We start from the raw sequence: 13,825 nt of genomic DNA on the forward strand, positions 1-13,825 counted from the left end.
GGCCTCCATTTGCTCGGGGAAGATTGACTTTGTCCCAAGCCACGAGGCAATGACCCCCTTTGACCTTGTTTTTGCCTTGCCAGAAGAAAGCTCGCAGCACACTGTCTAGAGCTTGGATGGATTCTTTGGGCCATGGAAAGCATGACATGAAGTAGCTCGGAATGCCGGTGAGAACAGAGTTAATGAGGGTGAGCCTGCTGCCCATGGATAGAAAGGTAGCCAACCATCCGGATAGTCTCCGGTCAACCCTATGAATAACTGGAAGCAGCATGCCATGTGTGATCTTGTGCAAAGACAGCGGTAAGCCCAGGTATGTGCAAGGAAAGGTCGAAACAGGACACCCTAGGAGTTGAGCAATCTCAACTGCCACACCCGCGTCCATAGAGACCGGTACAAGCGTGCTCTTGTGGAAGTTTATCTTTAGCCCAGAAAAGGATGCTGATGATAAAGCAAGAAGATTTGGTTGACGAGTGCAATGAGTATGTGAATAACAAGAGTTACCCGATTGCAATGAATATATATATGCTTGTGGTACCCATAAAAAAAGCATGCACTTGTAAGCATCTTCATGTTTCGTCGTATTCATAGCAGCTACCCATCAAAAATTAATTTATTGTTGGGGTGCTACTAGCTTAGTTGATCAATATATATACTTATCTTTGCCCTGCCCAGGCATCTTCCTGTTTGGTTGTGTTCTTAGCAGCTACCCATCAAAAATTAATTTATTCTTAACGTCTGAAAAATAAATTACAAGGATACTTAAAGTCGGTCCTGTGTAGCATCGAAGATTGGCACTGGACCAGAACTTACCTTCCTGTCAACGGTAATGGGAACCGGATCATTGTGGCCACACGGCAAGTTGAAGTTGCAAGGTTATGCATCACCAAGAAATGCGGAGCCTTAGAGCTTAAGCAATTACCCACTGATCAAACTCTCTTGTTTTGTACCGGAAGGTGATATATATTCTATGTTAACAAAGCATCAAACTCATTCATGTTACTAGGGTTCAGAGAACCAAGCTGCTTTGGCACCGCATGCACCTTTTAGAAGCCGAAGTACTGTATATACTATTGATCAACTAAGCTAGTAGCACTGTAACAATAAACTAAATTTTGATGGGTAGCTGCTAAGAACACAACCAAACATGAAGATGCCTGGGCAGGGCAAAGACAAGTATATGTATTGATCAACTAAGCTAGTAGCACCGTAACAGTAAATTAATTTTGATGGGTAGCTGCTATGAACACGACGAAACATGAAGATGCCTGGGCAGGGCAAAGACAAGTATATGTATTGATCAACTAAGCTAGTAGCACCGTAACAATAAATTAATTTTTGATGGGTAGCTGCTATGAACACGATGAAACATGAAGATGCTTGAGCAGCGCAAAGACAAGTGCATGTTTTCTTTATTAGAAGTGGAGATAAGCATAATAATTTCTCACCAAGAGGAGAGAGATGGCCAAACCTCATTGGAAAGGGAAATGTTCAATACTTTATCTCTGCAGCCTTTTTCCAAAAGGAAAAACCGTCGATGGTTGCATGTTTGTGCCTGATGATTGGACCTGACCTACCATAGCATTGGAGGACAAGTGTATCATCTGTTTTTGTATCTAGCTTTGTCGGGGTTTTCCTTGTTTTAGAGTGTAGCTAATGTTTTGCTATGTACTAATAAAGAAGAAGTACAGGAATCTACAACACAATGGAGGGTGGATCCATATACGCTACCTAGCGTGCACGGTAGAAAAGCATATATTTCTCCATCCTCACATTCTTATCCACGCAAGTACGAAGCACCTGCCTTAATCTCTTCTTTTTTATTGCACACTCGTCCTCGCAGACGTTGTTGAAGCTGGTCTGCGATGGAGCTCGTTGATTGGAGGCGCTTTCTTCCTATGGTTTCTTCATGGAACGGAGCCCGCCCTCACTGTCCAGCGCCAGCCTAGCATAGAGGAGCAGGTGGGAGAACAGAGCTGCGTGCATGTGCGGTTCATTTGAGTTTGAACAATCAAACAGGCCATGCTGTTACCCTACCTGGTAGGCACTATCAACAGCTTCTCCTGCCGTCCCCACCCACCCACCCTAAGAGAAAAAAGAAGACCTGTGAACGCTCCCCGTGACTGCGGTTTAGTCATATATTCTCACCACCCTCTGTCGGTGCTGACTCAACACATTCCTCCCCTGTTCCTCGCAAGGTCCAAGGCAAAGGCGTCTCAGGGAGCAGCCACTGGTTGCTCTCTCCCTCAGGCCGGCTGCTGTATTTCTTCGTGATTTCCTGGTCGAGGTATGGATCGTATCTAAGACTCTATTCCTCTAGCATCTTGCTAGATATAATTTGGTTGTTTTGTTGGATCTAAGAAATGTTCATCCTGTTCCTTGGCAAGTAGTCCTTGCAAGCTTGTTCGTAACCGAGTGTGTAGTTGAGAATTCTGCATCCTGTCCTGTCTACCATTAGCTCCGACTTGAGGTGCTCCTGGTTTTCTCTTCTCCCACATCCAAAAGGATGAAGCTGAGATGATGTCGCTGCAGCATGTCATCGTGAATTTAACTCAAACTAGCTAATTGCCCCTGTGCTGCAACGGGGCATACATATTCTAGTGGTTCAACATCAATCGTGTCCAACGTATACCTCACATCCACCATATTCTAGATTTTTGGTAAGAATTGATTTGATTTGAGTATGGGTAGGAGAAGGCAAGGAAAGTTTTGATTTAGTTTCATGTTTACATCCACTCCACATCAACTGTACCCATTTCATAAATGCTGTCTCCATCTTCTCTGTAACATGGCAAAGGAAAGAGAGTCGCTTTAGTTATTGGATTAGATCCAATCATGCACATTGATAGACTTAGTAGTAAAGTATTGAAACAAAGTGGCAAGAAGTCATTATGCTTAATTAGCTCCATCCGTAATAACCAACATCCATCTCTCTTTGCTCACACTGAAATAGTGTGCCCATGTAGCTAGGCCTGCTGAGGTGTCCTCACTGTCATCGAGTTATTAGTAGCAGTTTAGCACCGGACGTGGATTTTTGGACATGGTTCTATGTGATGCCGAAATATCAGTGGTCCGCGTTCGCATCTAGATTACTAATTAATATAGTGGTTGCTGCTATACAAACAGTGTTGTTTAATAATGCACTGGAATACGCTTTTCTATACCGGGCAGGAGTGGGCCTCAAAGCTTTTAATTCGTATGCATACTACTTTGTCCTTTAGTTATTTGTGGGGTGCAATGATGACCTACCCACTCATTTACAATCATCTACGCGGACAATTAAACAAATGTCGGCAGCATGTGAGAGACTTATGGTGATTGGCTTGTCCGAGGCACGCTAATTCGTGACAAGCATAACATGACACTGCGAATGTCGGCAGCATGTGAGAGACTTATGGTGATTGGCTTGTCCGAGGCACACTAATTCGTGACAAGCATAACATGACACTGATTGTGCGATAGGTGAGGACGCATCACATGCTGGAAGATGGGGAAATGTGGATAATAAAAAGAAGAAAATAGCTATTGGGGGGCACTGATTATTTGTTCTAGGTGGACTAGTCTAATTTTATGTAGTGGACATACTCCCTCCGTAAACTAATAAAAGAGTGTTTAGATCACTACTTTAGTGATCTAAACGCTCTTATATTAGTTTACAAAGGGAGTATTTTTCAAGATTGAAATCTTGGATTCCTGAAATTTTAAAATAATTTGCTTCAATTTAGGAACATTGTTTTTGAGTTGCAATTTCGAAATATTAATCATGTGTATGCACATGCCTGACCTGACATGGAGATAGACCTAAGCTGATCTCGCATAGTTAAAAGTTCATACTAATTCATCTAAAAAAAGAAAAATAGCTATTGGGGCTCTGATTATTTGTTCTAGGTGGACTAGTTTAATCTTATGCAGTGGACATATTTTTAAAAATTTAAATCTTGGATTCCTGAAATTTTAAATTATTTACTGCAATTTAAGAACATTTTTCAGTTGCAATTTAGGAACATTAATCATGTGTATGCACATGCCTGACCTGGCATGGAGATAGACCAAAGCTTATCTAGCATAGTTAGAAGTTCACACTAATTATACTAAAAAGGAAAATAGCTATTTGGGGCTCTGATTATTTGTTCTAGGTGGACTAGTTTAATCTTATGTGGTGGATATATATTTAAAAATGAAAATTATGGATTCCTGAAATTTAAAATATTAACTGCAATTTAGGAACGGTTTTATAGTTGCAAATTAGGAACATTAATCATGTGTATGCACATGCCTGACCTGACATGAAGACATACCTAATCTGATCTAGCATAGTTAAAAGTTCAGACTAATTCATTTTAAAAAGTCCACACCGATTAGCAAACTGTACATGTTCGCTGCAGCTGTAGAGGGAGGTGCACTCCTAAATATGTAGTGGGGCAGCGCATTAAGACAAGAGGGCAGTGTGGCGCATTAATCCTAGTAAATGAGGTGGTCAGCTGTGTCGGGCTGCCCGCCAGTTACAACGTTGGATCCCAGTCCTTGACTCCTTGTCACTTACTTGGTCTGCTGAACCATAAACCTTATTTGGTTTGTGGTGCGTGTTTTTTATGTCATCTCTGCTAATTGGTGTATTATATCCTGTGTGTGGCAGTGTATCTTTGATCAGAATTCGCATAATTATCTATCGCTCTATTACGATTAGCCATTATGCTGATGCATGCACACAACTGTTGGACTTACATTATTGATAGACCAGCGGGCTGCCTGCATTGTAGGTGAGCAAGCAGCACGTACTACCGGATGTTTAAGATGCCAGGGCTTTATAATAAAATGATTATTTAGTACATGCATCTCGATTCGCACGATCAGATCCGACAACCCCATCTGTACTATTCCCTTTGTTCGTAAATATAAGTCTTTCTAGAGATTCCAATAGAGACTACATACAGATGTATATAGACATATTTTAGAATGTAGATTTACTCATTTTGCTTTGTTTGTAGTCCTTTTTGAAATCTCTGGAAAGACTTATAGAATTTAGGAAAGGAGGGATGCTCCTATGAATACATCCGTACACAACAACTACTACATTTGATTCACACTGAGCATTTTACCAGTTTAGTATTATGGTCTCAGATCCACCCAAGAAGCAGCAGAAGTGGACAGGAGAGGAGAGAGGTGCAATGGAGGCAACGGTGCTGAGCGTGGGCAAGTCCGTGGTGAGCGGAGCTCTTAACTATGCCCAATCTGCCGTTGCAGAGGAGGTGGCGCTGCAGCTGGGAGTGCAGCGGGACCAGGCCTTCATCAGGGATGAGCTCGAGATGATGCAGTCTTTTCTGATGGCTGCGCACGACGAGCGAGACGACAACAAGGTGGTCAAGACCTGGGTGAAGCAGGTCCGGGACCTGGGCTACGATGTGGAGGACTGCCTCCAGGACTTCGCCGTTCGCCTCGAGAAGCCATCCTATTGGTGGCACATCCTGAGGACGCTGCTTGACCGGCGTCATGTGGCCGTGCAGATGAAGGATCTCCGAGCCAAGGTCGAGGATGTCAGCCAGAGGAACCTGCGCTACCACCTCATCAAGAGCCCTGCCGCTGGCTCAAAGTCCGTGGCCACGGCCGCCGAGCAGTACGCTGCAGGCAGTAAGGCCAGTGCTACAATGTATGGCGTCGATGAAGCGAGGCAAGCAATGAAGCCCAGGGTAGATCTTGCGCAACTCATCAGCAAGGAGCAGGGGAAGGATCTTAGGGTGATCGCGGTGTGGGGAACATGTGGTGTTCTTGGGCAGGTGTCCGTGATAAGGAAGGTGTATGATGATTCGGATAAGTTTGAATGCCGTGCCTGGGTTAAGCTTACACATCCTTTCGACCCGATCATGTTTATGCAAAGCATTATGAGGCAGTTCTATGGATATTCTTCTATCCCAGAGTCAGCATCTGAGGGACAAAGTTGCCCAGAAAGTGCAAGCACTACAGGGGCTGAAGTTCTCAAGAAGATGCTGATGATGAAGCAAAAAGATCTGGTAGACAAGTTCACTGAGTATGTGAATAAGAAGAGTTACCTGATTGTCCTTAACAACCTGTGTAGCATTGAAGATTGGGACTGGATTAGAACTTACTTTCCTGTCAGCAGTAATGGGAACCGGATCATTGTGGCTACACAACAAGTTGAAGTTGCAAGCTTATGCGTCGGTCGGAAATATCGAGTTTCAGAGCTCAAGCAATTATCCGCTGATCAAACTCTCTATGTATTCTACCACAAGGTAATACATTAACATCAAACTCATTCATGTGACAACGTGACATGCTTAATTTTGCTCTAAAGGCCACAGAATATCTTCTACTTTAAATTATTATACTCTCTCCGATCTATATTAATTGTACTGAAATAGATATATCTAGAGATAGATATATCTAGACGTATTTCAGTGCTAGATACATCCGTTTTAGCGACAACTAATATGAATCGGAGGGAGTAATTGATTGGCCAAATGACTTTAGTTACATACTCTCATATCGATTACGGGATAAAGTACTGGTAATGAAACAATGTACAATACCTAATGTTTTTTCTTGCTTGTGTTTAGAGCCCTCAAGGTGGATCAGATTCACTGGAGCCAGAGTCAAGCTCAAACGCAACTGCCATTGTTTCTACTAATAGAACAAACTCGTTGGTGCCCACAAGTGAGATACCAGCTGGTGATCAAGCTAAAGATGCCACCACTGGACAGAATGTGGTCATGAGGAGCCTCAGTCGCATCCTGTCGAGGACGGCTCTTCTGCAGGAATCTGAAGTCGTTGGGAGGGTGACAGAAAAAAATGACATCCTCCAACTAATTGTGGATCCAGTGAGCAAAGAAGTTGAGGTTATCTCTGTGTGGGGAATGGGTGGTATCGGGAAAACTGCTCTAGTCAAAGATATCTGTGAAAGCCAAGAACTCAGTGGCACATTTAAGAAACGTGCTTGCGTCACAATCATGAGGCCTTTCAATCAAGTGCAGTTCCTTAGGAGTTTAATTATGCAGCTAGTGGTGACAGAAACTTCTGAAGAGAATGGCACGGTCTGTTCATTGGGCAGAGTGAAGAAAACATTGCCGTGGTTAGTTGAAAAGCTGGAGGCTGAGCTGGGAAGTCTTTTGGAAGAAAAGAGGTGGTTGATTGTTCTCGATGACTTGTCATCTATCACTGAATTGGACATGATAATCAAAAGCTTACCTTGTACAGAAAATGCTAGTCGAATCATAGTCACCACAAGAGAAGAGAATATTGCCAATCATTGTTCAAAGAAAGTAGAAAATGTGTACAAGCTCAAAGGTCTTACTAAGATGCACGCACTTGTCGTCTTCACAAAAAAGGTACTTAAAGAAGTCATGATAAATCTCCATTTCTTTCATTTGAAATTTACATTAACCATGGTACTATTTATCCTAACCTGCAAAACTCTAATTTATTTCATGCAAAAATTGCTAAAACATTTACTCTCACTCGCTTTTCTCGTAGCTTGACCCTTCTAATAGTGTATATCAGTATATGTATTCTTCTGTACAACGGAAATGACATTTTAACTTGGCATGATGTATTGCTTACAACCTTAGTGTTCTAGCCACGACATTCTTATTGTTGCAGTACAACATTCTTTTGCCTCCTTAAGTACTCTCCCTCCCACATATATCACATTCTCATGCATGCCCTTGTACATTATACTCATTTTTTATTCTCGCCTACTGCCCCAAAATCTTTATGAACCTCGCCAGCGGTTATAGATTCATTCAATTCATTTATGTTCTACTCATGCCTAGTAGGAGTAACTGTCAAGCCAATGCATGTTTTTGATGTATCTAAAGCATGTTGCTTACTGGTCCTCCGTCACTACATATTTCATGTCATCGAATAGAAATCAAATTGCTATCACTTTCTCGACTTTCACGGTTAAATTTTGTTTGAATTTTATCCATCAACCAGAGCTAATTTTCATATAAACTTATCTGTGTTCCACATTTCAGTTTTTTTGTTTGAATTTCATTTCATACATCACATGATATTATTTACATACTCCCTCCGTTTTTATTTACTCCGCGTATTAGGTTTGGTCAAAGTCAAGCTTTGTAAACTTTGACAAAGTTTAGAAACAAAAATATTAACATATACAATAACAAATCAATATCATTAGATTCATTATTGAATATACTTTCACATCATATAGATTTGTTATGGTAAATGTTTATATTATTTTCTATAAACTTGGTCAAACTTTACAAAGTTTGACTTCAGTCAAATCTAATATGCAGACTAAATAAAAACGGAGGGAGTACCTTTTAGTTCAAAATCTAGCCATTTTGGACATTCTGTAGTGTTATGGGAACCAAATTGCTATTTTTTATCTTTTTTTCAGCTTCCAATTTCATATATATTATCCACAGGATAAGACTTTACTCTGTCTTATCCACCTAACCAGTGTTGTATATACTATGAATTGCTGCATGATCAGATGTGCACTGCTAAAAATTAGTGTAGATATCCTAGCCAAATTGGATGAAGGTAGTTGCTTCTTTTCTTTTTAGTTGAATACTATAATAGATACGGAGTAGATTTGTATTTTGGTGATAAGGATTTGTGTGTACAAATTTCAGGTATTCAAGGAAAATGAATGTTTGCATCTGCAGTACCCTGAGTTGGTTGAACAAGCAGAACAAATCTTGAAAAAGTGCAGTGGTCTTCCTCTTGCAATAGTCGCCATAGGTGGCTTCTTGGCAAACCAACCAAAAACTGTCATGGAGTGGAGAAAACTGAATGAGAATCTTAGTAGTGAGTTGGAGATGAATACAGGGCTTGACACCATAAGAACAGTGCTTCTCAAAAGCTATGATGGTTTACCCTATCATCTCAAGGCTTGTTTCTTGTATCTGGCAATATTTCCTGAAGGCTACAAGATAAGTCTAACACGTTTGGTGCGGCGTTGGATCGCCGAGGGCTACTCAAGACCGGTGCGCGGCAAGTCTTCCTCTGAAATAGCAGAAAGCTACTTCATGGACCTCATAAGCAGGAGCATGATCCTGCCATCCCGGAGTTCAAGCCATAGTAGAAAAGTGGTTGACTCTTGCCAACTCCATGATGTTATTCGAGAAATTGGCATCTCAAAGTCAATGGAGGAAAATCTTGTTTTCAGATTGGAGGAAGGTTGTACCTTAAACAGCCAGGGCACAATACGTCACCTCTCTGTAAGCAATAACTGGAAAGGAGATGAGAGTGAATTTGAGAGTACAATTGACTTGTCTCGAGTCAGATCCATAACAATTTTTGGGAAGTGGAGGCCATTCTTCATTTCTGACAAGATGAGGTTGCTTCGGGTGCTGGACTTGGAAAGCACTTCAGGTCTGGTTGATCATCATCTTGAGCACATTGGGAAGCTTTTCCACCTGAGATACCTTTCCCTGAGAGGATGTCATGGAATTTATCACCTGCCAGGTTCTTTGGGTAACCTGAGGCAGCTCCAAACACTAGATGTCACAGGCACAAACATAATCAAGCTGCCAAAGAACATCATCAAGCTCAGGAAGCTACAGCACGTTCATGCCAGGGGCGTTGGGAACAACGATGAACATGTCTACCAAGAGTATCCAAATGAGGTCCCGAAGCTGACAAGGAACAAGCTATGCATCCTGACCTGCTCCTCGGTGGGGTTCTGCGTGGCATGCTGCGCGCCACACCTCCTGAAGGGTTGCATGGGCATTGACGGGGACACAAACAGGCGCGATGTCTGCACTGCATGCTGTTGCTCCTTTCTGCCGATGCTGGCGACACGTCGGTGCTCACGCGGCGTTGAGATGCCCAGAGGGATCCACAGGTTCAAAGCCTTGCAGACACTGGGTGTCGTGAACGTCTCAAGGAGGAAGGCCACCCTGCGAGAGGTAGCTAGTCTCACCGGGCTGCGCAAGCTGGGAGTGACTGGCGTGGACAAGAGCAACGGCGGAGAGCTATGTTCAGCACTGTCTAACCTCAGCAGCCTAGAGACGTTGCTGGTGCAGTCGGAGGGTAAGCCGGGTTTATCTGGCTGCTTGGATGGCCTCTCCTCACCTCCAGAAAACCTAGGGAGTCTGAAGCTTTATGGCAACCTGGTCAAATTGCCGTCATGGATCAACGGTGGGCTAAAAAATCTGGCCAAGCTCAAGCTGCGGAGTTCCAGGATAGAGAAACATGATGACGCCATACAGATCCTTGGGAGTCTACCGAACCTAGCCATCCTGCGTCTACGAAAAGAGTCGTTCGAGGGCAAAGAGGTCCATCTTCATTTCCAGCAGGGCGCATTCCAGACCCTAATGGTGCTGGAGCTGAGTTCCCCAGGTAATCTCAAATCTGTGCGTTTTGACAAGGGAGCAGCCCCTAAGCTTGAGCTGCTGCAGTATTACGATCAGCCCGGGGAAGAAGTCGTTTCGGAAGAAAATGGTGATCAGTTTGAAGAAGCCCCCGGTGTTTCATTTTCTGGGCTAGCATTTCTGGGAAGCCTCAAAGAAGTACTGCTCGAGGGTGGCAACTACAAGGGCGATTTCGTGCAAAACTTGCGCTCCCAACTTGAGTTGAATCCGAAACGGCCTGTTCTCAAGATGGACTAACCTGACCTCGAGAAGGCGCATGATGTTTCTGCTGCTGCTCACTTGTTTTGAACTGCCAACCTGCTACTGAACTGCTTTGATTTTTTTTATTTGATTATATAAGGAAAAAGGTCTACTTAACTCCTCCCAACTATCTGTCCAGGACACTTCAATTGTACCATTAAATAGTTTTAACAATGGTGTTGCTCATATGGGTACTGGTATAGACATTGCATACAGTGTTCTGCTTGCCGTTAAAGCTCCTGCTGGCAAAAAACAAAACAGTATTATCGCTATCATACATTTTTTGTTGTGAATATCACTATGCTACCAGATGAAACAATTCATGTTAAAAGAATATTTAAGATCAACAAATTCCTAAAAGAAAATGTTGAGTCTCTCCTGAGTTACCATGGCCGAAGGGGGATAAAGGAATAAGGTCTTGGTGGCTAATATTTGCCGCATGATGAATTACTAGCAAAATACACAAACACTTTTTAAAATTACCTGAACCATTTTGTCCAAAGGCATCAACACTTTTTATAGAACATTTTTAAAATATTTGACAAAGTTTTGGAATTACACAGTATTTTTTTTAAAAGGTGTGAACAATTTTAAAATCTCATTTTTATTTTTCTTGAAACGCATCAACACTTTTTAGTTCAAGAATACTTTCTTAGTTGAGTGAACATTTTTTAAATATATGAACATATATTAAATTGCTTGAACATTTTCTTAAATATGTGAACATATAGTACTTACATAAACATTTTCCAAAAAATATTCATGTTACATGTTTTTTTTAGAAACATTCATGTGTACATGTTAATAATAGACATTAAAATGAAGTAAAAAAAGTTGGCCTGGCCCATACGGTGCACGCCGTGCGATTTAACGTCCATTTGCCGCTATGAGCAGGGGAAACCACATTTCACGCACGGCGCGGAAAATAGTTAGGGCTTTGCACAGGGCCACTACTGGGCCAGCCTGTTTCCCTTTGTATTGTGTTACGTTTCTATTTTTCTTTTTCTATTCCCTTTCTCCTTTTTCTTCCTGTTTCTTTTTCTTTTTTTTCCATTCCAAGTTTAACTTTATTTTTCTTGTTCAAATTTTCGTAAAATATTTAGAACTTTATTTTTATACATTTTTCAAAAAATATTCAGGATTCCAAAATTTTGTTCCTGCTTGAAAAGAATATTCGGAACTTTCAATTTGTCTCGTTCTGAATAAAAAAATGTTACGATTGTTTCAAAAAAATGTGTTATTAAAATTGTTTGAGATCTTAGAAAATGTTCATGTTTGAAAAAATGTTCTAAATTCAAAAAATATGTGTGTTTTAGTGAGATGTTCACTAATTCAAAAAAAGAAGTTCGCATATAAAAAAGAATGTTCACGTTTTCTATCAAAAAATGAATGTTCAGAACATGTACTGATTTTCAAAAATTGTTCACTAATTTTAAAAATATTCGTGATTTATTAAATTTTATATTTTTTAAATGTTATGGAATTTCAAAAGGTGCTCCCGTTTTAAAAATGTATGGAATGTTGAAAAATTGTTTGCATTTGAAATAACTCTTCGGGATTTTAAATTGTTACTGTTTCCAAAAATATTTGGCATTTCATAATTGTTAACAATCTTCAATTAAGTTTAAAGAAAAATCAGAAATGTTCCGATTCTAACACTGCATTACGTTCTAAAATATTCGTGCTAGTTATCGGTCACTAGCATGCGTGTTTGTTTTAGTGGCTATCATCACGTGGTCTGGACTCTGAGGTCGTGTGAGGTCTATCCTTAAGCGCGTCCTTATTTTTTTGGATTTTTACTGGCGCATTACTTTTTTTGGATTTTTACCAGCGGATTACAAACACAAGTCGTTTTGATGTCTACCAGTTAGTTGGCCCAGACGCGAACTGCTATGCATCCAAGCGATGCAGTTAGCCTCACTAGCGCAAATGCTCATGCGTTGCAACGGAAAAAAAATGCCAATTCTGTGATGGTTGGTAGATCGAGGAACTATGTCATGGGACAACGACCACCGATGACAAAAGAAAGAGGCGTCATTTGAGACCATGTTGTAGAGATTAGGACATGACTATGATTTGGAGTAAATTGATCTGACAGATAGTGTTTATTTTATGGACAAACTTTCGTCATCAAACACATGGAATTATAATCCAAAGTCATAAAAATTACATCAATGTTGTGTGTTTAATGGTAAATATACGCAAATTTAGCATATGTGCAAAGGTAATGTAATTTAGTTCTTGACATAAAATTAGTAGTTGATTATTGCCTATTGCACTCGCAAAAAAAAAGATTATTGTCGATGGGTGCAAACGTCTTTTACCCATGCATGAGTTAATTTATTCCTCCTCCTTCTAATTACAGATACAATGGTGCAAATTTCTCTCTTTTTTACCATGCATGGCAAGCCCCCACAATCCTCAGGATTTATGCAATTTCTTCACGGCAAGCCCCACACAAATCACATGAGTAAATTCTTCCTCCTTTTATATTCCTTTATGGTAGTCACAACTGAAGTGATGGGTGCAATTTAATTGTGGATACGATGGTGCAACTTCCTCCTTTTTTTTCATGCATGGCAAGCCCCACAAATCCCCAGGATTTATAATCTCTTCACGACAAGCCCAACACAAATCACGGGAGTTTATTTTTCCTCCTTCTATATTCATTCATGGCAGCCCACAAATCACGGAAGTTAATTCCTTCAATTTCTTCATGGCAGGCCTGATTATCCCAAGGTGCAAGGAATTGTCATGGCATTTTTCAATGATGGAGATGGTAAGTATGGAGTGTCGAACCCACAAGACGCTAAATATAAGACCAACATTCTCTCAGGGCCTACCTGCCACTAATACAACCTTACGTACATCGAACGTTTGCTTTGTCTAGAAACAATAAATAAAACTATGAAGTGGGTATAAAAGGTTAAGTTTTGCAATATAACAAAAAACGTAGACACAAAAATTAGGTGTTGCATAAGTAAAGATACAACATAATGCAATATGATACAAATAGCGAGTATGAAATAGTGATGGTATGGTGTGTGGAATCGTCCCTAAGCAATCAGATAAATTACTAAACTGATCATCATTGCTACTTTATATGTGGGAGAGGTCTCTGCTAGCATGCTATCCCTTACTCAAAATTTTATGCACTTATAATTGGAACTATTCACAAGCATCTGCAACTACTAACAAGTTCATTAAGGTAAACCCAACCATAGCGTTAA

At 40.9% G+C, this 13,825-nt stretch overlaps 1 protein-coding gene across 2 annotated transcripts; it reads left to right on the plus strand.

The window, feature by feature from the left end:
- The first annotated feature begins 2,176 nt into the window (after positions 1–2,176).
- Positions 2,177–10,853, plus strand: LOC119287730 (disease resistance protein Pik-2-like). Of its 2 annotated transcripts, XM_037567325.1 has the most exons (4): positions 2,177–2,284; positions 5,119–6,245; positions 6,570–7,337; positions 8,613–10,853. In XM_037567325.1, the coding sequence occupies exons 2-4, from the start codon at positions 5,166–5,168 to the stop codon at positions 10,590–10,592; spliced, it is 3,828 nt and encodes a 1,275-aa protein (XP_037423222.1). In that variant the 5' UTR covers positions 2,177–2,284; positions 5,119–5,165; the 3' UTR covers positions 10,593–10,853. The 2 variants fall into 2 exon arrangements, with proteins under 2 accessions (XP_037423222.1, XP_037423221.1); XM_037567324.1 differs by lacking the exon at positions 2,177–2,284 and having other exon boundaries at positions 3,721–6,245.
- Positions 10,854–13,825: the final 2,972 nt, after the last annotated feature.

This window comes from Triticum dicoccoides, chromosome 4A, assembly GCF_002162155.2.
Source record: "Triticum dicoccoides isolate Atlit2015 ecotype Zavitan chromosome 4A, WEW_v2.0, whole genome shotgun sequence".
NCBI classification, from domain to species: domain Eukaryota; kingdom Viridiplantae; phylum Streptophyta; class Magnoliopsida; order Poales; family Poaceae; genus Triticum; species Triticum dicoccoides.

Bases quoted from the DNA above. Each gene is read 5' to 3' on its own strand.
- LOC119287730 (XM_037567324.1), top strand. From the start codon at position 5,109: ATGGTCTCAGATCCACCCAAGAAGCAGCAGAAGTGGACAGGAGAGGAG. The intron at 6,246-6,569 runs GTAATACATTAA...GCTTGTGTTTAG, and splicing joins TCTATGTATTCTACCACAAG to AGCCCTCAAGGTGGATCAGA. The intron at 7,338-8,612 runs GTACTTAAAGAA...TACAAATTTCAG, and splicing joins TTGTCGTCTTCACAAAAAAG to GTATTCAAGGAAAATGAATG.